Source organism: Bombina bombina, chromosome 2, assembly GCF_027579735.1.
Source record: "Bombina bombina isolate aBomBom1 chromosome 2, aBomBom1.pri, whole genome shotgun sequence".
Lineage (NCBI taxonomy): Eukaryota > Metazoa > Chordata > Amphibia > Anura > Bombinatoridae > Bombina > Bombina bombina.
This window is the reverse complement of record NC_069500.1, coordinates 1,272,269,435-1,272,295,115: the sequence shown is the minus strand read 5'-3', so window position 1 is coordinate 1,272,295,115 and position 25,681 is coordinate 1,272,269,435. Positions and strand designations below refer to the sequence as shown.

The 25,681-nt window shown below is 39.5% G+C and overlaps 1 protein-coding gene across 1 annotated transcript in view; it reads right to left on the bottom strand.

Annotated features, from left to right (window-relative positions):
• Window positions 1–25,681, bottom strand: part of SEL1L3 (SEL1L family member 3) — a 327,791-nt gene that overhangs the window by 233,420 nt on the left and 68,690 nt on the right. Inside the window, exons 11-12 of the mRNA XM_053704078.1 lie at window positions 20,587–20,766; window positions 14,765–14,884 (exon numbers count right to left, since the gene is read on the bottom strand). Coding sequence (XP_053560053.1) covers window positions 14,765–14,884; window positions 20,587–20,766 — 300 coding nt within the window. The remainder of the gene's footprint in view (window positions 1–14,764; window positions 14,885–20,586; window positions 20,767–25,681) is intronic.

Genomic DNA, 25,681 nt, shown 5'->3' with positions numbered 1-25,681 from the left:
GGTCTGAAAGTTCCCTCTTTTTTTGGGAACTACAAACAGATTTGAGTAAAACCCCTGACCTTGTTCCACAGTTGGAACTGGGAGTATCACTCCCATCTTTAACAGGTCTTCTACACAATGTAAGAATACCTGTCTCTTTACTTGGTTTGAAGATAAGTGAGACATGTGGAACCTTCCCCTTTGGGGTAGTTCCTTGAATTCTAGAAGATAACCCTGAGAGACTATTTCTAGTGCCCAGGGATCCTGAACATCTCTTGCCCAAGCCTGAGCAAAGAGAGAGAGTCTGCCCCCTACTAGATCCGGTTCTGGATCGGGGGCTACCTCTTCATGCTGTCTTGGTAGCAGCAGCAGGTTTCTTGGCTTGTTTACCCTTGTTCCAGCCTTGCATTGATTTCCAAGCTGGTTTAGTCTGGGAAGCGTTACCCTCTTGTCTAGAGGCTGCCGAGTTGGAAGCCGGTCCGTTCCTGAAATTGCGAAAGGAACGAAAATTGGACTTATTCTTAGCCTTGAAAGGTTTATCTTGTGGGAGGGCATGGCCCTTTCCCCCAGTGATGACTGAAATAATCTCTTTCAATTCTGGCCCAAAAGGGGTCTTACCTTTGAAAGGGGTATTAAGCAATTTTGTCTTGGAAGATACATCCGCCGACCAAGACTTTAGCCAGAGCGCTCTGCGCGCCACAATTGTAAACCCTGAATTTTTTGCCGCTAACCTCGCTAACTGCAAAGCGGCGTCTAAAATAAAGGAATTAGCTAACTTAAGTGCGTAAATTATGTCCATGACTTCCTCATACGGAGTCTCCCTACTGAGTGACTTTTCCAGTTCCTCGAACCAGAACCACGCCTCTGTAGTGACAGGAATAATGCACGAAATAGGTTGAAGGAGGTAACCTTGCTGTACAAAAATCTTTTTAAGCAAACCCTCCAATTTTTTATCCATAGGATCTTTGAAAGCACAATTGTCCTCAATAGGAATGGTCGTGCGCTTGGCTAGAGTAGAAAACTCCCCCTCGACCTTAGGGACTGTTTGCCATGTGTCCTTCCTGGGGTCGACCATATGGAACAATTTCTTAAATATAGGAGGAGGGACAAAAGGTATGCCTGGCTTCTCCCACTCCTTATTCACTATGTCCGCCACCCGTTTAGGTATCGGAAAAGCATCAGGGTGCACCGGGACCTCAAGGAACTGTCCATCTTGCACAATTTTTCTGGGTTGATCAGATTGTCACAATCATCCAGAGTAGATAGCACCTCCTTAAGTAATGCGCGGAGATGCTCTAATTTAAATTTAAATGTCACAACATCAGGTTCTGCCTGCTGAGAAATTCTTCCTGTATCAGAAATTTCCCCATCTGACAAACCCTCCCTCACTGCCACTTCAGATTGGTGTGAGGGACAGAAAAATTATCATCAGCGCCCTCCTGCTCTACAGTGTTTAAAACAGAGCAATCGCGCTTTCTCTGAAATGCTGGCATTTTGGATAAAATATTAGCTATGGAGTTATCCATTACTGCCGTCAATTACTGCATAGTAACAAGCATTGGCGCGCTAGAAGTACTAGGGGTCGCCTGCGCGGGCATAACTGGTATAGACACAGAAGGAGATGATGTAGAACTATGTCTACTTCCTTCATCTGAGGAATCATCCTGGGCAACTTTACAATTTGTGACAGTTCTGTCCTTACTTTGTTTGGACGCAATGGCACAATTATCACACTATATTTGAAGGGGGAACCACATTGGCTACCATACATACAGAACATGATCTATCTGAAGGTACAGACATGTTAAACAGGCTTAAACTGGTTAATAAAGCACAAAAACCGTTTTAAAACAAAACCGTTACTGTCTCTTTAAATGTTAAACAGGGAACACTTTATTACTGAATATGTGAAAAACTATGAAGGAATTATCCAATCTTTACCAAATTTAAACCACAGTGTCTTAATACATTCAAAGTATTGCACCAATTTTCAAGCTGTTAACCCTTAAAATGTGGAAACCGGAGCCGTTTTTAATTTTAACCCCCTTACAGTCCCAGCCACAGCCTTTGCTGCAACTTCACCAATCCCAGGGGGGTATATGATACCAAATGAAGCCTTCTAGGAACGTTTTTAGTGGATTCCAGACCCTCACACATGCAGCTGCATGTACTGAACTCAAAATTAACTGCACAGTAATGGCGCGAAAATGAGGCTCTGCCTACTACAGAGAAAGGCCCTTCCTGACTGGGAAGGTGTCTTAACAAGTGCCTGGTGCTAAAAACGTTCCCCAATGTTATAAAAGTGTGAAATACAACTTCAAACTGCATATAATACTTAAATAAAGCAATCGATTTAGCCCCTAAAAGTGTCTACCAGTTTATAGCCCATAATAAGCCCTTTATTCTGTTTGAGACTAAGAAAATGGCTTACCGATCCCCATGAGGGAAAAATGACAGCCTTCCAGCATTACACAGTCTTGTTAGAAATATGGCTAGTCATACCTTAAGCAGAAAAGTCTGCTAACTGTTCCCCCCAACTGAAGTTATCTCATCTCAACAGTCCTATGTGGAAACAGCAAACGATTTTAGTTACTGTCTGCTAAAATCATAATCCTCTCACAAACAGAAATATTCATCTCTTTCTGTTTCAGAGTAAATAGTACATACCAGCACTATTTTAAAATAACAAACTCTTGATAGAAGAATAAAAAACTACAACTAAACACCACAAACTCCTCACCATCCCCGAGGAGATGCTACTTGTTCAGAGCGGCAAGGAGAATGACTGGGGGGGCGGAGCCTGGGAGGGACTATATGGACAGCTCTTGCTGTGTGCTCTCCTTGCCTTTCCCTGTGGGGGAGGAGAATATCCCACAAGTAATGGATGACACCGTGGACCGGACACACCAATGTTGGAGAAATTAACACTAATCACAAATGATTACAGACACCCATGGTCAGGCTATTCCCACTCAGATAACTGCTTTCTTACCATGCTCCCATCTTGCTGCTTTGCCCCTTCATTGACCCTATTTCCTCACTTTTTATGCCCAACTACTAATATCAATCCTCACATACATATTTAATCTCTCCCTTAAAGCAGACACATTCCTTTATATCCTTAAAGCACTGAATATATTAAAGCATTTTTGGTTTAATGTCCCTTTAAGCATATATTAATTGCATTGATCTTTAAAAGGGACAAGGAACCATCAAATTCTCTACTTGACGCTCTACAATGATATATGATTCATTGAAAGGCAAAGCTAAAGGCCATTCCTCCCTTTTCGATACCTCTTCCATACTTCTCTCCCCTATCTCTCTAACTCTATTTTTAGTGTCAAACCCTGCACTTTTGCACATAGAAGGTTGTCTTTGAGCTCACAGGAGCGTTTAGAAGTGCTCTCAGCCATCAGTCTTTGATTAATTTAGTTTACTATTAAGCAGCAGCTATCTACCCATGTTAAGATTATGTTAATACCTTTCGTTTGATCCAGTTAGGCTATACCTTATGTCATGACTTTGTACCTTTTGATTTTAGCATATTACAATCCCTAATTTTGATTAGAAAGCTGTGGGAATTTTTGTTTTGCTTCCTAAATCAGGGATTTCATGTTCCTTTTCTATCTTGAATTTAACTAAGGTTACTAACAAATTTGATCACTATTTAATTTTTTATAGAAACACTAATCTATACAGTATCTTATCCCAGATAAAGCACAATGCCTCCAAAATGTACCACATCCTCACATAAAACACAAATGTAATCTAATAATTCATATCCCGCCTTGATTACTGTAACTCTAGTCTCTCAAGCTGCTGTCTATACCCACTACAATCCAGGATTACTTCCTCTTCCAGTTCCATCTTCTTTACACACCATTAATTATCAGCTTCATTTCTTTCTCAGTCTTTCCTTTGGCTTCCCTTCATCTCAAGAATACATTTTCAAATTTTGACCCTAAATTGCAAATCCATAAATATCACCACCCCTTTCATAAACCAACAACTTCCCCATCTGCCCTCTTCACTTTGCCCAAGACCTACTTCTACAGATGCACTGACTGTTTTAGTTCTGCAACAGAACATTTTTTTTCAATTTGTAAATTAAAGAACATTTAATGCACTAACAGCATATTTATTTATGTCTAACTAAACATAAATAAATATACTATTAGTACACATACTGTATTTTTATACAAGTTTTTGGTTATAACAAAAACAACAAAATCTGAAATATATCCTTTGTAAATACGTTTGAATAGGTGTGTCCCTAGGTTTTTTGTTGTTGTTTTTTGTTTTAAATTTCCTTTATTGAAAAAACATAATTTATGCTTACCTGATAAATTTATTTCTCTTGTAGTGTATCCAGTCCACGGATCATCCATTACTTATGGAATATATTCTCCTTCCCAACAGGAAGTTGCAAGAGTCCACCCACAGCAAAGCTGCTATATAGCTCCTCCCCTAACTGCCATACTCAGTCATTCGACCGAAAACATGCAGAGAAAGGAAAAACCATAGGGTGCAGTGGTGACTGTAGTTCAAATGAAAAAATTACCTGCCTTAAAGTGACAGGGCGGGCCGTGGACTGGATACACTACAAGAGAAATAAATTTATCAGGTAAGCATAAATTATGTTTTCTCTTGTTAAGTGTATCCAGTCCACGGATCATCCATTACTTATGGAATACTAATACCAAAGCTAAAGTACACGGATGATGGGAGGGACAAGGCAGGTACTTAAACGGAAGTTACCACTGCCTGTAAGAAACCCTTTCTCCCAAAAATAGCCTCCAAAGAAGCAAGGTATCAAATTTGTTAAATTTGAAAAAGTATGAAGCGCAGACCAAGACTCCGTCTTGTAAATCTGTTCAACAGAAGCCACATTTAAAAAAAAAAAAAAAAAAAAAAAAAGGCCCACGTGAAAACCACAGCTCTAGTAGAATGAGCTGTAATCCCTTCAGGAGGCTGCTGTCCAGCAGTCTCATAAGCTAAATGAATTATGCTTTTTAACCAAAAAGACAGAGAGGCTGCTGAAGTCTTTTGACCTCTCCTCTGTCCAGAATAGGCAACAAACAAGGTGAACGTTTGATGAAAACTGTAGTAGCTTGTAAGTAAAACTTTAAAGCCCAAACCACGTCCAATATTGTGTAATAGACGTTCCTTCTTTGAGGAAGGATTAGGATACAAGCATGGAACAACTATCTCTTGAGTGATGTTCTTGTTAGATACCACCTTAGGAAAAAACCCAGGTTGGTACGCAGGACTACCTTATCCGTACGAAGGACCAGATAACGAGAATCACATTGTAACACAGATAACTTGGAGACTCTACGAGTCAAGGAAATAGCTACCAAAAAGGAACTTTCCAAGATAAAGATTGATATCTATGGAACAAAAAAGGTTCAAACGGAACTTCTTGAAGAAACCTTAAGAACCAGGTTTAAGCTCCATGCTGGAGCAACAGTTTTAAACACAGGCTTGGATCTAACCAAAGCCTGACCAAATGCCTGAACGTCTAGAATACCTGCCAGACGCTTGTGCAAAAAAATAGACAGAGTAAAAATCTGTCCCTTTTAAGGAATTAGCTGACAACCCTTTTCTCCAAAACATCTTGGAGAAAAGATAATATCCTGAGAATGAGTAACCCTTGGATTCATAACAATCAGATATTTACACCATATCTATGTTCAATTTTCCTAGAGACAGGCTTTCATGTCTGTATTAAGGTATCAATGACTGACTCGGAGAAGCCATGCTTTGATAACATCAAGCGTTCAGTCTCCAGGCAGTCCATCTCAGATTGATTCTATTTAGATGGTTGAAAGGACCCTGAGGTAGAGGGACCTGTCTCAGAAGCAGAGACCGTGATGGAAAGGATGACATGTCCACCAGATCTGCATACCAGGTCCTGCGTGGCTACGCAGGCGCTGACAAAAACACCAAAGCCCTCTCCTGCTTGGTCTTGACCTCCGGAGGAAATCCCACTCCCCCGGAAGAAAAGTCTGACGACTTAGAAAAACCACCTCCCAGTTCTCAACACCTGGGATATGGATAGCTGATAGACAAGAGTGAGTCTCTGTCCAGTGAATTATTGTAAGACTTCTAACATCGCTAGGGAACTTCTGTTCCCCCTTGATGGCTGATGTAAACCACAGTCGTGTATATTGTCCAACTGAATATGATGTACCTCAGAGTTGCTTAACTGAGGCCAAGTCTGAAGAGCATGGAATATCACTCCCAGTTCCATAATATTTATTAGAAGGAGGGTCTCCTCCTAAGTCCACTATCCCTGAGCCTTCAGGGAGTTCCAGACTGCATCCCAACCTAAAAGGCTGGCATCTATTGTAACAATTGTCCCATCTGACCTGCGGAATGTCATACCCTTGGACAGATGGACCCGACATAGTCACCAGAGAATCTCTGGTCTCTTGGTCCAGGTTTAACAGGGGGACAAACCTGTGTAATCCCCGTTCCTCTGACTGAGCATGCATAGTTGCAGCGGTCTGAAATGTAGACGTGCAAACGGTACTATGTCCCTTGCCGCTACCATTAAGCTGATTTCATTCATGTACTGAGCCACCGAAGGGCGCGGATGGAATGAAAAACACGGCAGAAATTTAGAAACTTTGACAACCTGGACTCCGTAAGGTAAATTTTCATTTCTACAGAATCTATCAGAGTCCCTAAGAGGGAAACCCTTGAGATTGGGGATAGAGAACTCTTTCCTTGTTCACTTTCCACCCATGTGATCTCAGAAATGCCAGTACTACGTCCGTATGAGACTTGGCAATTTGGATGTTTGACGCCTGTATCAGGATGTCGTCTAAATAAGGGGCCACTTCTATGCCCCGCGGCCTAAGGACCGCCAAAGCGACCCCAGAACCTCCATAAAGATTCTTGGGGCTGTAGATATCCCAACGGAAAGAGCTACAAACTGGTAATGCCTGTCTAGAAAGGCAAACCTGAAAAACGATGGTGATCTTTATGCATCACAATGTGAGGATAAACATCCTTCAAATCCATTGTAGTCCTCTATTGACTCTCCTGGATCATAGTTAAGATGGTACGAATAGTTTCCATCTTAAAAGACGGAATTCTGAGGAATTTGTTTAAGATCTTTAGATCCAAAATAGGTCTGAAGGTTCCCTCTCCTTGGGAACCACAAACAGATTTGAGTAAAAACTCTGTCCCTGTTCCTCTCTTGGAACTGAATGGATCTCGTACACAATGTAAGAATGCCTCCTTCTTTATCTGGTTTGCAGATAATTGGAAAGGCGAAATCTCCCCTTTTTTGGGGGGGAATCTTTGAAATCCAGAAGATATCTCTGGGATATAAATTCCAATGCCTAGGGATCCTGGGCATCTCTTGCCCACGCCTGGGCGAAGAATGAAAGTCTGCCCCCTATAGGATCCGTTACCGGATAGGGGTCCGTTCCTTCATGCTGCCTTAGAGGCAGCAGCAGGCTCCTTGGCCTGCTTATCTTTGTTCCAGGTCCGATTGTCTCCAGACCGCCTTGGACTGAGCAAAAATTCCCTCTTGTTTTGCCTTAGAGGAAGTGGATGCCACACCTGCCCTGAAGTTTTAAAAGGCACGAAAATTAGACCTTTCTTGGCCCTTGATTTGGACCTATCCTGAGGAAGGGCATGACCTTTTCCTCCAGTGATATAAGCAATAATCTCCTTCAAACCAGGCCCGAATAGGGTCTGCCCCTTGAAGGGAAGTTAAGTAGCTTATTTATTAAAGTCACGACAGCTGACCATGATATAAGCCATAGCGCTCTGCGCGCCAGTATAGTAAAAAACAGAATTCTTAGCCGTTAGTCTAGTCAAATGAACAAAGGCATCAGAAAACAAAGGAATTGGCTAGCATAAGCTTGTCAAATATATTCATCCAATGGAGTCGCTAACTGTAAAGCCTCATCAAGAGACTCAACCCAGAACGCCGCAGCAGCAGTGACAGAAGCAATGTATGCAAGGGGCTGCAGGATAAAAACCCTGTTGAATAAACATTTTTTATCCATTGGATCTAAAAAGCACAACTGTCCTCGCCAGAGGTAGTGGTACGCCTAGCTAGAGTAGAAACTCTTCTCTCCACCTTAGGAACTGTCTGCCAGAAGTCCCGTGTGGTCGTAACTATTAGAAAACATTCTTCTAAAAAATAGGAGGGGAAGAGAACGGCACACCTGGTCTATCCCATTCCTTATTAAAAAAAATTTAATAAACCTCTTTAGGTATTGGAAAAACATCAGTACACACCGGCACTGCATATTATTTATACAGTCTACACAATTTCTCTGGCCCTGCGATTGTACACATTCATTCAGAGCAGCCAAAGCCTCCCTGAGCAACAAGTGGAGGTTCTCAAGCATAAATTTTAAATGTAGAAAAATCAGAATCAGGTTAAATCATCTTCCCTGAGTCAAAAAAATCACCCACAGACTAAGCATATTGTGAGGTAGTATCATACATGGTTCTTAAAGCGTCTGTATGCTCTGTATCTACCCCCAGAGCTATCTGCTTTCCTTTAATTTCAGGTAGTCTGACTAATACTGCTGCCAGAGTATTATTCACCACCTTTGCCATGCCTTGTAAAATAAACGCTATGGACGCCCTTGATGTACTTGGCGCCATTTGAGCGTGAGTCCCTGAAGCGGGAGTCGAAGGGTCTGACACGTGGGGAGAGTTAGTCGGCATAACTTTCCCCTCGACAGAATCCCCTGGTAAAATAAACGCTATGGGTGCCCTTGATGTACTTGGCGCCATTTGAGCGTGAGTCCCTAAAGCGGGAGTCAAAAGGTCTGACACGTGGGGAGAGTTAGTCGGCATAACTACCCCCACGACAGAATCCTCTGGTGATAATGTTTTTAAAGACAAAAAATGATCTTTATTGTTTAACATGAAATCAGTACATCTGGTACACATTCTAAGATGGGGTTCCACCATGGCTTTAAACATAATGAACACAGAGCTTCCTCTATGTCAGACATGTTAGAACAGACTAATAATGAGACTAGTAAGCTTGGAAAACACTTTAAATCAAGTTAACAAGCAAATATATAAAACGTTACTGTGCCTTTAAGAGAAACAAATTTTGTCAAAATTTGAAAAACAGTGAAAAAAGGCAGTAAAACAAACGAAATTTTTACAGTACATGTAATAAGGTAACAGAGCATTGCACCCACTTGCAAATGGATGATTAACCCCTTAATGCAAAAAACAGATCAAAAAAACGACATAGACGTTTTTAAAAACAGACACAACAAACTGCCACAGCAGAGCTGTGGATTACCTTCCCTATAAACGATTTTGGAAGTCTTTTTAGCCCTTTAGAAATGTCCTGTAGTATTCATGGGACTGCTGAGGGAATCTGGATGATTCATTTTGTAATTTTAACTGCGCAAAAAAGCGCTAAATTAGGCCCTTCCCACTCATATTACAACAGTGGGAAGCTTCAGTTAACTGTTTCTATGCAAAATTTAAGCCAGCCATGTGGAAAAAACTTAGGCCCCAATAAGTTTTATCACCAAACATATGTTAAAAAACGATTAAACATGCCAGCAAAGGTTTTAAAAAACATTTTTACAAGAGTATGTATCTCTATTAATAAGCCTGATACCAGTCGCTTTTACTGCATTTAAGGCTATACCAACATTACAGTGTTATCACCAATGTACGTTAAAAAACGATTAAACATGCCAGCAAACGTTTTAAAACACATTTTTATAAGAGTATACATCTCTATTAATAAGCCTGATACCAGTCGCTATCGCTGCATTTAAGGCTTTACTTACATTACTTCGGTATCAGCAGTATTTTCTTAGTCAATTCCATTCCTAGAAAAATATTTTACTGCACATACCTTATCTGCAGGATAACCTGCACGCCATTCCCCCTCTGAAGTACCTCACTCCTCAGAATGTGTGAGAACAGCAAATGGATCTTAGTTACGTCTGCTAAGATCATAGAAAAACGCAGGCAGATTCTTCTTCCAAATACTGCCTGAGATAAACAGCACACTCCGGTGCCATTTAAAAATAACAAACTTTTGATTGAAGAATAAACTAAGTATAAAAAACCACAGACTCTCACGACCTCCTATCTATGTTGAGGCTTGCAAGAGAATGACTGAGTATGGCAGTTAGGGGAGGAGCTATATAGCAGCTTTGCTGTGGGTGGACTCTTGCAACTTCCTGTTGGGAAGGAGAATATATTCCATAAGGAATGGATGATCCGTGGACTGGATACACTTAACAAGAGAAAAGGAATTCACAAATTACAATTCTTAACTTAAACACATATCAAATGCAACATTTGTATTATATATTTCACTTATGTGTCTCATACAAAAATTAAAATAAGAAAAAAAGAAAATCAATTGATAAAAAAAATAATTAGATCATTGTCTAGTTATCTCCCATAATAAATGTAATCAAATTTTTGTCAAGATCCTTACAAAGCTGAGATTGATCCAACAATCAGACAAAGGGTTTCCATTTTTCTTTAAACATTTTATTATTTCCTACTCTATTATAGTATAGATCTGATCTCTCTAAAATCAATTAATGGGTCAGATTATATTTAAGCTGTTTTATCGTAGGGACTTTTTTACTTATCCATAATTTAAAAAATGCTTTTAAATGCGTTATAAATGCTTTTTCTTGCCAATATTATTGTTTTAATTAATAAGTTATTCAAATTCTTTCCATGTTCAACTTTATCTAGAAAGACTATATTTAAACAGTTTATCAAAACCTTTACATTATAAAGTGTAGATAACAAATACGAAGTCTTAGCCTAAAACTGATAAATCTTAGGACAGGCCCAAATATAATGAAGGAAATCTGGATCTATTATTGAACATTTAGGGCAACAATGTTTTAGATCTTGGGGCCGAATTATCAAGCTCCAAATGGAGCTTGATGCCCCTGTCTAAAGACCGCTGCTTCATAACTTGTGAGCCTGCTCTGAAGCTGCGGACATCAATCCGCCAGATCATATACGATCAGGCTGATTGACACCCCCTGCTAGCGGGTGATTGGCGGCAAATCTGCAAGGGGCCGCATTGCACAAGCAGTTCTCAAGAACTGCTTGTGCAATGATAAATGCAGACAGCGTATGCTGTCTGCATTTATCCATGTGTGGCGGACATGATACGCTACATCGTATCATGTCCGCTAGCACTTTCATAAATCGGCCCCTTGTCTCCATTTGGAGACTCTTCTAGATAATAAATAATCCTGATTTATAATTCTAAATTGAGATTCTCTATAATTAGCAAATATTTATAGTGTTCTTCTCTACTAATTTAAAACTGGTGGAAATTTTATGTTTATTTATTTCTGTCTTACAGCATTTGCTCCATTTAGCAGTAAATTTAACCATTTCCCTATCCACTGTTTTCTGTATAATAACATTATAAATGTCTGATAATTTAATTTTTTTCTCTCTGCTACTTTACAAAGATACTAAATAGGAGAGGTCACCCACACTTCAGGATATAGTCTACTAATAGAATTAATGTTATGCTTTACCTGAAATTAATAAAATTCCTGAGAAGGGATATCATATATCAAGGCGATCTCTCTAAGGCCTAGATTTGGAGTTCGGCGGTAGCCGTCAAAACCAGCGTTAGAGGCTCCTAACGCTGGTTTTGGGCGCCCGCTGGTATTTGGAGTCAGTCATTAAAGGGTCTAACGCTCACTTTTCAGCCGCGACTTTTCCATACCGCAGATCCCCCTACGCCATTTGCGTAGCCTATCTTTTCAATGGGATCTTTCTAATGCTGGTATTTAGAGTCGTTTCTGAAGTGAGCGTTAGAGCTCTAATGACAAGATTCCAGCCGCCTGAAAATAGCAGGAGTTAAGAGCTTTCTGGCTAACGCCGGTTTATAAAGCTCTTAACTACTGTAACCTAAAGTACACTAACACCCATAAACTACCTATGTACCCCTAAACCGAGGTCCCCCCACACCGCCGCCACTCGATTAAAATTTTTAACCCCTAATCTGCCACCTACGTTATACTTATGTACCCCTAATCTGCTGCCCCTAACCCCGCCGACCCCTATATTATATTTATTAACCCCTAACTTGCCCCCCACAACGTCGCCGCCAGCTACTTAAAATAATTAACCCCTAATCTTCCGACCGCAAATCGCCGCCACCTACGTTATCCCTATGTACCCCTAATCTGCTGCCCTAACATCGCCGACCCCTATATTATATTTATTAACCCCTAATCTGCCCCCCTCAACGTCGCCGACACCTGCCTACACTTATTAACTCCTAATCTGCCGAGCGGACCTGAGCGCTACTATAATAAAGTTATTAACCCCTAATCCGCCTCACTAACCCCATCATAAATAGTATTAACCCCTAATCTGCCCTCCCTAACATCGCCGACACCTAACTTCAATTATTAACCCCTAATCTGCCGACCGGAGCTCACCGCTATTCTAATAAATGTATTAACCCCTAAAGCTAAGTCTAACCCTAACACTAACACCCCCCTAAGTTAAATATAATTTTTATCTAACGAAATAAATTAACTCTTATTAAATAAATGATTCCTATTTAAAGCTAAATACTTACCTGTAAAATAAATCCTAATATAGCTACAATATAAATTATAATTATATTATAGCTATTTTAGGATTAATATTTATTTTACAGGCAACTTTGAAATTATTAGGGGTTAATAAATATAATATAGGGGTCGGCGATGTTAGGGCAGCAGATTAGGGGTACATAGGGATAACGTAGGTTGCGGCGGTTTACGGAGCGGCAGATTAGGGGTTAAAAAAATATGCAGGGGTCAGCGATAGCGGGGGCGGCAGATTAGGGGTTAATAAGTGTAAGGTTAGGGGTGTTTAGACTCGGGGTACATGTTAGGGTGTTAGGTGCAGACTTAGGAAGTGTTTCCCCATAGGAAACAATGGGGCTGCGTTAGGAGCTGAACGCTGCTTTTTTGCAGGTGTTAGGTTTTTTTTCAGCTCAAACAGCCCCATTGTTTCCTATGGGGATATCGTGCACGAGCACGTTTTTGAGGCCGGCCGCGTCCGTAAGCAACTCTGGTATCGAGAGTTGCATTTGCGGTAAAAATGCTCTACGCTCCTTTTTTGGAGCCTAACGCAGCATTTGATTAAACTCTCGATACCAGAGTTAAATTTATGGTGCGGCCAGAAAAAAGCCCGCGGAGCGTTAACAGCCCTTTTACCGCCGAACTCCAAATCTAGGCCTAAATGTTTTAATTTTGCTATTTTTGCTCTAAAAACATTGATGTATATATTTAAAACCTTTTTTATACCATTGATTAAAGGGAAATTGATATCCTACCGGAAATTTAGGATTGCCCCAAAATGGTAAATAGCCTGAAACCATATAATTAGTATTGGTTTCTTTATTTCCTCTATACCAGGCACTATTTATATAATGAAACAATAAACCAGATGCAAAAAATCTATAGCTTTACTATGTACCATATATGCCAAACTAATATTACCTATCCTCTCTTGATTAATTTCATAAGTGTTGGTGTTTTTGTTTTTTGCCTAAAAGACAATTAAAGCTATATTTCATGAGTATGTAAATATTATAGTATTCTATATTAGGGAGTGTCAATCTCCATTAATATATGGTAAATATCGTTCTTTTAAATCAATTCTTGCTTTCTTATTATTCCATAGAAATACTCTCATGGCTTTTTCAATTTAAAATAAATCCAATTTAGTAATCTTTAATGGAAGCATCTGCAAAATATACAATAGACCAGGAAGTACCTTCATTTTTATTGAATGGCTCTTGCCATGTAATGATATTGATATATTCACCCATGCTTTAATTTTTTCTTTTAATTCTACTATAGCTGGTTTCACATTTAATTTATAGAGATTTGATGTTTTGGAATCAATCTTAATACCTAAATATTCCATCGGTGCACATAGTTCTTGAAACGGAAGATCAAGATCTTTTGAGTTTTTTTGTAACCAGAGTACTTGAGATTTTGTAAAATTAATCTTATATCCTGATAACTGGCTGTATTGATCTATAATTTTTAAGATATTATGTAAATGTTCTTTAGGATCTGTGATAAATAATAATAAATCATCTGCATATGCAACCAATTTCAATTTACATCTCCCAATTTCAATACCTGGAATTATCTTGTTTAAATTAAATAACAAAGGTTCCAAAGAAATATTAAATAACAATGGGGATAAGGGGCAACCCTGACGGGTGCCCCGTTGTAATTGTATAGACTCTAAATACTGTCCATTTATTTGAACATACGCCCTAGATGTTGTTTATATATTTTTTACAAACTCCAAAAAGACTCCCCTAAAACCAAAGTTCTCCAAAGAGGTGAAGAGATGGGGCCACTGGATTCTGTCGAAAGCCTTCTCTGCATCTAAAGCTAGCAGGAAGGCCTCCAGCAGATCAGTAGCCCCACATCCCCCACCCCTTGTTTCATATTTTTCTATAGCGTATAAGATTTTCCTTAAATTTGTAGCTTAAGATCTACCAGAAACCCTAGTCCTTAGTTTTAGCATGACAACTAATTTTACCTAACTGGCATTACTATATTTAACTCAATCTTTTAAGAAACAAGGATTAATCTGCCCAGTCAAAAGAGACAGAACGATAAATTAAGAAACTGAATTAAATGTATTATTGGTAAAATAAAAATAATGGTGAATCATCTAAAAGCCCATAATTATTAACATTTGTTAGGGTTTTAGCAAGGAACAGTCCTGTAAATATTAATACAGTGTACATTGTTACCTGAGAACTTGCATCGCCTCTTTCTGCATTTTGTTTAAGCCATAGGAAAATATCTCCATTTTCTCTGGTTTGTTCTTTTAGTTTGTCATGATCCATCAGCCTTATTGTTTCCACAATTGCCTTTAAGACACATTTAAGACATTCAAATATTTTTTATAATCATTCCTTCTTGAGTGAAACTTAGGTAAGAAAGCTGCTTTTCAGATATTTATTTACTATAAAAGGTACTTATAAGGGAGGTGAAATTTATATTTTATATATGCCTAGCATATATCACAAAACGTAAAACAATTGAAACAGATTCTTGAACATTTTTTTGCTGTGCTACATATATAACTGAGCTGTACTGATAAAGCAAACACTAAGTAGCATATTTAAGGGACAAGATTCTGAGGAATGCAGTCAAATTTCACTGGGGACAGTGCTTTAATTCTGTTTTATATTGCATTTTCATTCACATGATTACAAGTGGAGCGCTAACTGTAAAGTGCAAGCGATATTGGCTTTTTGCATACAATGGAAATAGCGTGCATATTACGAGATGAAAATAAACTTGTTCGCTCAAGTGCAGTCGCAATTTACGCTCGTCGGGTTATCGCAACTTGAGAGCTTGCGTAAAAGGTAGTGGAGGAAAGAAAAGTTGCATTAAACACAATATAAATACATTTAAAAGTACAGTTACACTTATATAAACAATATCTGATAAAAATTATATAAACAAAAATAATAAAACAGTTCTCAAAGGTATAAGGTGTTTTGAAACAAAAAGGCTGCAAAGGGATTTAGTATATATGCGCATTCATAGACATGTCTAAATATGTGTATGTATATACAGTATATATATATATATATATGTGTGTGTGTGTGTGTGTGTGTGTACAGTTGTATTTATATGTGTGTATATATGAATTTACAAATATAAACAGAAAGAGAAGCAGTCTGCCAGGAAAGAACAGCTCAGTGGCTTGTTCTATGGCTCAGTTACCACCTGGGGGTCACTTCTTTTAGCCCAATTGTGCTTTTCACAGAGGAAAACTTACTCCAGGCAATTCTCCTCGAAAGAAGGGAAATGGCAACCCAAGACAATCGTTTCGGACTTCTTTGAGCCTTGTCAGTGAGGTGCCGCCATATCTCTCTAAGCACATTGAGAAAGGAGTCCAAGTCTTTCACCAGGGCCAAATATAAACAGAAAGAGAAGCAATCTGTCAGAAACGAACAACAGCTCAGTGGCTTGTTCTGTGGCCCGGATACTACCTTGGAGTAGCTTCTTTTAGCCCACAGAGGAAAACTTTCCTGAAGTATATCAGTCTGATCCCACCTAACAAGGTCAGTCCTTCTCAAAATACCAGGCAATTCATATTGGGAAATAAATATTTACACACACACACACACATATATATATATATATATATATATATATATATATATATATATATATATATATATATATATATATATATATATATATATATATATATATATATATATATATATATATATATATACACACACATATACACAATATATATATATATATATATATATATATATATATGTATATATATACACTGCTCAAAAAAATAAAGGGAACACTTAAACAACACAATGTAACTCCAAGTCAATCACACTTCTGTGAAATCAAACTGTCCACTTAGGAAGCAACACTGAGTGACAATCAATGTCACATGCTGTTGTGCAAATGTGATAGACAACAGGTGGAAATTATAGGCAATTAGCAAGACACCCACAATAAAGGAGTAGTTCTGCAGGTGGTGAGCACAGACCACTTCTCAGTTCCTATGCTTTCTGGCTGATGTTTTGGTCACTTATGAATGCTGGCTGTGCTTTCACTCTAGTGGTAGCATGAGACGGAGTCTACAACCCACACAAGTGGCTCAGGTAGTGCAGCTCATCCAGGATGGCACATCAATGCGAGCTGTGGCAAGAAGGATTGCTGTGTCTGTCAGCGTAGTGTCCAGAGCATGGAGGCGCTACCAGGAGACAGGCCAGTACATCAGGAGACGTGGAGGAGGCCATAGGAGGGCAACAACCCAGCAGCAGGACCGCTACCTCCGCCTTTGTGCAAGGAGGAACAGAAGGAGCACTGCCAGAGGCCTGCAAAATGACCTCAAGCAGGCCACAAATGTGCATGTGTCTGCTCAAACAGTCAGAAACAGACTCCATGAGGGGGGTATGAGGGCCCGACGTCCACAGGTGGGGGTTGTGCTTACAGCCCAACACCGTGCAAGACGTTTGGCATTTGCCAGAGAACACCAAGATTGGCAAATTCGCCACTGGCGCCCTGTGCTCTTCACAGATGAAAGCAGGTGCACACTGAGCACATTTGACAGACGTGACAGTCTGGAGATGCCGTGGAAAACGTTCTGCTGCCTGCAACATCCTCCAGCATGGCCAGTTTGGCAGTAGGTCAGTAATGGTGTGGGGTGGCATTTCTTTGAGGGGCCGAACAGCCCTCCATGTGCTCTCCAGAGGTAGCCTGACTGCCATTAGGTATCGAGATGAGATCCTCAGACTCCTTGTGAGACCATATGCTGGTGCAGTTGGCCCTGGGTTCCTCCTAATGCAAGACAATGCTAGACCTCATGTGGCTGGAGTGTGTCAGCAGTTCCTGCAAGACGAAGGCATTGATGCTATGGACTGGCCCACCCGTTCCCCAGACCTGAATCCAATTGAGCACATCTGGGACATCATGTCTCGCTCCATCCACCAACTTCACGTTGCACCACAGACTGTCCAGGAGTTGGTGGATGCTTTAGTCCAGGTCTGGGAGGAGATCCCTCAGGAGACCATCCGCCACCTCATCAGGAGCATGCACAGGCGTTGTAGGGAGGTCATACAGGCACGTGGAGGCCACACACACTACTGAGCCTCATTTTGACTTGTTTTAAGGACATTACATCAAAGTTGGATCCGCCTGTAGTGTGTTTTTCCACTTTAATTTTGAGTGTGACTCCAAATCCAGACCTCCATGGGTTAAAAAATTTGATTTCCATTTTTTAATTTTTGTGTGATTTTGTTGTCAGCACATTCAACTATGTAAAGAACAAAGTATTTAATTAGAATATTTAATTCATTCAGATCTAGGATGTGTTATTTTAGTGTTCCCTTTATTTTTTTGGGCAGTGTATATATATATATATATATATATATATATATATATGTGTGTGTGTGTGTGTGTGCTCGCATTGGAGCCCTGCAGTCAAATACCTGAAAACATGTAAAGGCATATTTATTCAATATTAATATTTTATAATGGTTTTAACTGTATATGTACTATACATATTTCACATTCTAATGTTCTTCACATAGGGGAATGTGTTCTATGTATTTTTAAATATTTATTCCTATATATTTGTATATATCTATACCCATATATACATATATACAGTATATATGTCGGTCTGATGAAGGAGTGAAGGCCCCGAAACGTCACTTTGAAATATACAGAATTGTATTCACTTTAACAGATTCTTTGAAATTGCTATTGTTGTTACTCTAGCATCCCGGTTTATTGGACATTTGTTAGTGAGAGTGCACCTGCAATACCTATTATATGTATATATATATATATATACAGGGAGTGCAGAATTATTAGGCAAGTTGTATTTTTGAGGATTAATTTTATTATTGAACAACAACCATGTTCTCAATGAACCCAAAAAACTCATTAATATCAAAGCTGAATATTTTTGGAAGTAGTTTTTAGTTTGTTTTTAGTTTTAGCTATTTTAGGGGAATATCTGTGTGTGCAGGTGACTATTACTGTGCATAATTATTAGGCAACTTAACAAAAAACAAATATATACCCATTTCAATTATTTATTTTTACCAGTGAAACCAATATAACATCTTAACATTCACAAATATACATTTCTGACATTCAAAAACAAATCAGTGACCAATATAGCCACCTTTCTTTGCAAGGACACTCAAAAGCCTGCCATCCATGGATTCTGTCAGTGTTTTGATCTGTTCACCATCAACATTGCGTGCAGCAGCAACCACAGCCTCCCAGACACTGTTCAGAGAGGTGTACTGTTTTCCCTCCTTGTAAATCTCACATTTGATGATGGACCACAGGTTCTCAATGGGGTTCAGATCAGGTGAACAAGGAGGCCATGTCATTAGATTTTCTTCTTTTATACCCTTTCTTGCCAGCCACGCTGTGGAGTACTTGGACGCGTGTGATGGAGCATTGTCCTGCATGAAAATCATGTTTTTCTTGAAGGATGCAGACTTCTTCCTGTATCACTGCTTGAAGAAGGTGTCTTCCAGAAACTGGCAGTAGGACTGGGAGTTGAGCTTGACTCCATCCTCAACCCGAAAAGGCCCCACAAGCTCATCTTTGATGATACCAGCCCAAACCAGTACTCCACCTCCACCTTGCTGGCGTCTGAGTCGGACTGGAGCTCTCTGCCCTTTACCAATCCAGCCACGGGCCCATCCATCTGGCCCATCAAGACTCACTCTCATTTCATCAGTCCATAAAACCTTAGAAAAATCAGTCTTGAGATATTTCTTGGCCCAGTCTTGACGTTTCAGCTTGTGTGTCTTGTTCAGTGGTGGTCGTCTTTCAGCCTTTCTTACCTTGGCCATGTCTCTGAGTATTGCACACCTTGTGCTTTTGGGCACTCCAGTGATGTTGCAGCTCTGAAATATGGCCAAACTGGTGGCAAGTGGCATCTTGGCAGCTGCACGCTTGACTTTTCTCAGTTCATGGGCAGTTATTTTGCGCCTTGGTTTTTCCACACGCTTCTTGCGACCCTGTTGACTATTTTGAATGAAACGCTTGATTGTTCGATGATCACGCTTCAGAAGCTTTGCAATTTTAAGAGTGCTGCATCCCTCTGCAAGATATCTCACTATTTTTGACTTTTCTGAGCCTGTCAAATCCTTCTTTTGACCCATTTTGCCAAAGGAAAGGAAGTTGCCTAATAATTATGCACACCTGATATAGGGTGTTGATGTCATTAGACCACACCCCTTCTCATTGCAGAGATGCACATCACCTAATATGCTTAATTGGTAGTAGGCTTTCGAGCCTATACAGCTTGGAGTAAGACAACATGCATAAAGAGGATGATGTGGTCAAAATACTCATTTGCCTAATAATTCTGCACTCCCTGTATATATATATATATATATATATATATATATATATATATATATATATATATATATATATATATACAGTATATATATATATATATATACTGTATATATATATATATATATATATATATATATATATATATATATATATAAAATAGGTATTATATATATGTATAGATATATATTTTACCACAAAATCATCAGATACATATAGAAATATTTATTTAAGAATAAATAGAACATATTTTTCTTTGTAAAGAACATTGGAATGTGAAATATTCATATTTCATGTTGAGTTTAGCGCTCTTTAATGAACGCGATCAGATTAGAGCACGAGTATGGTGTTTTTTTCCAGTTTGCGTGCGCCACTGAAATCTCTGGGAGAATTCGTTAACACAGTTGCGATATTCGAAATTCAACTCTTTTTGCGTGTCGAGTTTCTGCTCGCTAACTTTTTACTTTCAACTTGTAATACGAGCGCAACCTGATGCACTCAAAATTTTTACTTCTAGCAAAGTTAACTGGAGAGCTCCACTTGTAATCTAGCCCTGAATGGGCTGTTTCTTCGAAAAGCATGTGAATGTATGACAAACAAGTTTCTTTAGAAAACACTTTTTTTTCTTTATTCACATTTATAACTCATATTTACAAGGTATAATGGGAATACATTAATTTATACTTATATTTACCTGTTCTGCGTGCTTTGCCCATCGATCATTTGGCGTTTTCTTAGCAATTGAAATATAATAAGCATAAGAGAGATCTAAATCCAGGGGATAATTATCAATTCCTTGAAAATGTTTGTATCCAAGTTTGAGCAAAGCAAGCCTCTCGTTAGCTTGTGCACCAACCAGACTGTATAAGAACCCCTACATATAGAAGAGAAACTGTTCACTATGAACTTCTTCATTCTAATTAATCCACTACTACAGGTATCCAATGCAGGAAAATCATACAAGAACAAATTAATATGTTTTGACAAATCCTAGAAGCAACATACCCATTAGCTAATATTACAAATTACATAAAGGGACAATTAACACCAGAATTGTTGTCGTTTAAAAAGATAGATAATCCCTTTATTACCCATTACCCAGTTTTGCATAACCAACACAGTTATATTAATACACTTTTTACCTCTGTGATTACCTTGTATCTAAGCCTCTGCAAACCGCCCCCTTATTTCAGTTCTTTTGACAGACTTGCATTTTAGCCAATCAGTGCTGACTCCTAGGTAACTCCACGCGTGTGAGCACAGTGTTATCTATATGACACACATAAACTAACGCCCTCTATTGGTGAAAAACTGTCAAATTGCATTCACATAAGAGACGGCCTTCAAGGTCTAAGAAATTAGCATATGAGCCTACATTGGTTTAGTTTTCAACTAAGAATACCAAGAGAACAAAGCAAAATCGGTGATAAAAGTAAATTGGAAAGTTGTTTAAAATGACATGACCTATCTGAATCATGAAAGTTTATTTTGGACTTGACTGTCCCTTTGATAAAATCATCTAAGCAAATCTTTTGACCCTTTTGAGTTAAAAATAAAATTTGATGATTCAGAAATAATCTTTTCAATTTACTTCAAATATCAAATTTGTTTTGTTTTCTTGGTACCCTTTATCGATGAGGTTGCCAAGCACAGCAATGCGCTACTGGGAACTAGATGAGCAGGACAGCCAGTGACAAGAGGTAGATATGTACAAAAACGCTCACCAGCTAGTTCTTAGTGATTCATTGCTGACCTTAAAGGGACATGCCAGCCACATTTTTTCTTTTATGATTTAGAAAGAGAATGCATTTTTAAACATCTTTCTAATTTACTTATATTATCTAATTTGTTTTATTCTCTTGATTTTCTTTGATGAAAAGCATATCTAGATATGCTCACTAGCTGCTGATTGGTTGCTGCACATAGAAGCATCGTGTGATTGGCTCGCCATGTGCATTGCTTTTTCTTCAACTAAGGATATTTAAAAAATGAAGCAAAATAAATAATGGAAGTAAATTGTAATGTTGTTTAAATTTCTATTCTCTATCTGAATAATGAAAGAAAGATTTTGGGTTTAGTGGCCCTTTAAGCTTATTAAGATTTACTCAGATAGAAAATGTAATTACAGTAAATTTGGAAAGATTAAAATGGCTTTTATTTATGACTTTACTATCCCTTTAATATATATTTCAAGGGTATATATTGTCTATGGTAGAAAGAGAAGATTTTTTTGTAAACAAAAATGTACTTTTATTATCACATTTTGTTCATTCTCTTGGTATCTTTTGTTGAAAAGCAGGGATGTAAGCTCAGGAGCATGCATGTGTCTAGAGCAATATTTGACAGCAATTTTGCAAGAATAATATCAATTTGCAAGAGCACTAGATGGCAGCACTATTTCCTGTATGTAGTGCTCCAGACATCTAACTAGGTATCTCTTCAACAAAGAATACCATGGGAACAAAACAAATTTGATAATAAAAGTAAATTGGAAACTCTTTAAAATTGTATGCTCTGTCTGAATCTCAAAAACAGAATTTATGCTTACCTAATAAATTACTTTCTCCAACGGTGTGTCCGGTCCACGGCGTCATCCTTACTTGTGGGAATATCTCTTCCCCAACAGGAAATGGCAAAGAGTCCCAGCAAAGCTGGCCATATAGTCCCTCCTAGGCTCCGCCCACCCCAGTCATTCGACCGACGGACAGGAGGAAAAATATAGGAGAAACCATATGGTACCGTGGTGACTGTAGTTAGAGAAAATAATTCATCAGACCTGATTAAAAAACCAGGGCGGGCCGTGGACCGGACACACCGTTGGAGAAAGTAATTTATCAGGTAAGCATAAATTCTGTTTTCTCCAACATTGGTGTGTCCGGTCCACGGCGTCATCCTTACTTGTGGGAACCAATACCAAAGCTTTAGGACACGGATGAAGGGAGGGAGCAAATCAGGTTACCTAAACGGAAGGCACCACGGCTTGCAAAACCTTTCTCCCAAAAATAGCCTCCGAAGAAGCAAAAGTATCAAATTTGTAAAATTTGGCAAAAGTGTGCAGTGAAGACCAAGTCGCTGCCTAACATATCTGGTCAACAGAAGCCTCGTTCTTGAAGGCTCATGTGGAAGCCACAGCCCTAGTGGAGTGAGCTGTGATTCTTTCAGGAGGCTGCCGTCCAGCAGTCTCATAAGCCAATCGGATGATGCTTTTAAGCCAAAAGGAAAGAGAGGTAGAAGTCGCTTTTTGACCTCTCCTTTTACCAGAATAGACAACAAACAAAGAAGATGTTTGTCTGAAATCTTTTGTAGCCTCTAAATAGAATTTTAGAGCACGGACTACGTCCAAATTGTGTAACAAACGTTCCTTCTTTGAAACTGGATTCGGACATAAAGAAGGTACAACTATCTCCTGGTTAATATTCTTGTTAGAAACAACCTTTGGAAGAAAACCAGGCTTAGTACGCAAAACCACCTTATCTGCATGGAACACCAGATAAGGCGGAGAACACTGCAAAGCAGATAACTCTGAAACTCTTCTAGCAGAAGAAATAGCAACCAAAAACAAAACTTTCCAAGATAGTAACTTAATATCTATGGAATGTAAAGGTTCAAACGGAACCCCTTGAAGAACTGAAAGAACTAGATTTATACTCCAGGGAGGAGTCAAAGGTCTGTAAACAGGCTTGATCCTAACCAGAGCCTGAACAAATGCTTGCACATCTGGCACAGCTGCCAGTCTTTTGTGTAGTAAGACAGATAAAGCAGAGATCTGTCCCTTTAGAGAACTTGCAGATAATCCTTTCTCCAAACCTTCTTGTAGAAAGGAGAGAATCTTAGGAATTTTTATCTTATTCCATGGGAATCATTTGGATTCACACCAACAGATATATCTTTTCCATATTTTATGGTAAATCTTTCTAGTTACCGGTTTTCTGGCCTGAACCAGAGTATCTATCACAGAATCTGAAAACCCACGCTTTGATAGAATCAAGCGTTCAATCTCCAAGCCGTCAGCTGGAGGGAGACCAGATTTGGATGTTCGAATGGACCCTGAACAAGAAGGTCCTGTCTCAAAGGTAGCTTCCATGGTGGAACCGATGACATATTCACCAGGTCTGCATACCAAGTCCTGCGTGGCCACGCAGGAGCTATCAAGATCACCGAGGCCCTCTCCTGTTTGATCCTGGCTACCAGCCTGGGAATGAGAGGAAATGGTGGAAATACATAAGCTAGGTTGAAGGTCCAAGGTGCTACTAGTGCATCTACTAGAGTCGCCTTGGGATCCCTGGATCTGGACCCGTAGCAAGGAACCTTGAAGTTCTGACGAGATGCCATCAGATCCATGTCTGGAATGCCCCATAATTGAGTTAGTTGGGCAAAAATCTCCGGATGGAGTTCCCACTCCCCCGGATGGAATGTCTGACGACTCAGATAATCCGCTTCCCAGTTTTCCACACCTGGGATGTGGATCGCAGATAGGTGGCAGGAGTGATCCTCCGCCCATTGTTTTATTTTGGTCACTTCTTTCATCGCCAGGGAACTCCTTGTTCCCCCCTGATGATTGATATACGCAACGGTCGTCATGATGTCTGATTGGAATCTTATGAATCTGGCCTTTGCAAGCTGAGGCCAAGCCCTGAGAGCATTGAAGATCGCTCTTAGTTCCAGAATGTTTATCGGGAGAAGAGACTCTTCCAGAGACCATAGTCCCTGAGTTTTCAGGGATTCCCAGACCGCGCCCCAGCCCACTAGACTGGCGTCGGTCGTGACAATGACCCACTCTGGTCTGCGGAAGCTCATTCCCAGGGATAGATGGTCCAGGGTCAGCCACCAACAGAGTGAATCTCTGGTCTTCTGATCTACTTGAATCATTGGAGACAAGTCTGTATAGTCCCCATTCCACTGTTTGAGCATGCACAGTTGTAATGGTCTTAGATGAATTTGTGCAAAAGGAACTATGTCCATTGCCGCAACCATCAACCCTACTACTTCCATGCACTGCGCTATGGAAGGACGTGGAACAGAATGAAGAACTTGACAAGTGCTTAGAAGTTTTGACTTTCTGACCTCTGTCAGAAAAATCCTCATTTCTAAGGAATCGATTATTGTTCCCAAGAAGGGAACTCTTGTTGACGGAGACAGAGAACTTTTTTCTATGTTCACCTTCCATCCGTGTGATCTGAGAAAGGCCAGAACGATGTCTGTATGAGCCTTTGCTTTTGACAGGGACGACGCTTGTATTAGAATGTCGTCCAAGTATGGTACTACTGCAATGCCCCTCGGTCTTAGAACCGCTAGAAGGGACCCGAGTACCTTTGTGAAAATCCTTGGAGCGGTGGCTAACCCAAATGGGAGGGCCACAAACTGGTAATGTTTGTCCAGAAAGGCAAACCTTAGGAACTGATGATGTTCTTTGTGGATAGGAATATGTAGGTACGCATCCTTTAGATCCACGGTAGTCATAAATTGACCTTCCTGGATAGTGGGTAGAATCGTTCGAATGGTTTCCATCTTGAACGATGGTACCCTGAGAAATTTGTTTAGGATCTTCAAATCCAAAATTGGTCTGAAGGTTCCCTCTTTCTTGGGAACTACGAATAGATTTGAATAAAATCCCATTCCTTGTTCCTTTATTGGAACTGGGTGTATCACTCCCATCTTTAGCAGGTCTTCTACACAATGTAAGAATGCCTGTCTCTTTATTTGGTTTAAGGATAAGTGAGACATGTGGAACCTTCCCCTTGGGGGTAGTTCCCTGAATTCCAGAAGATAACCCTGAGAAACTATTTCTA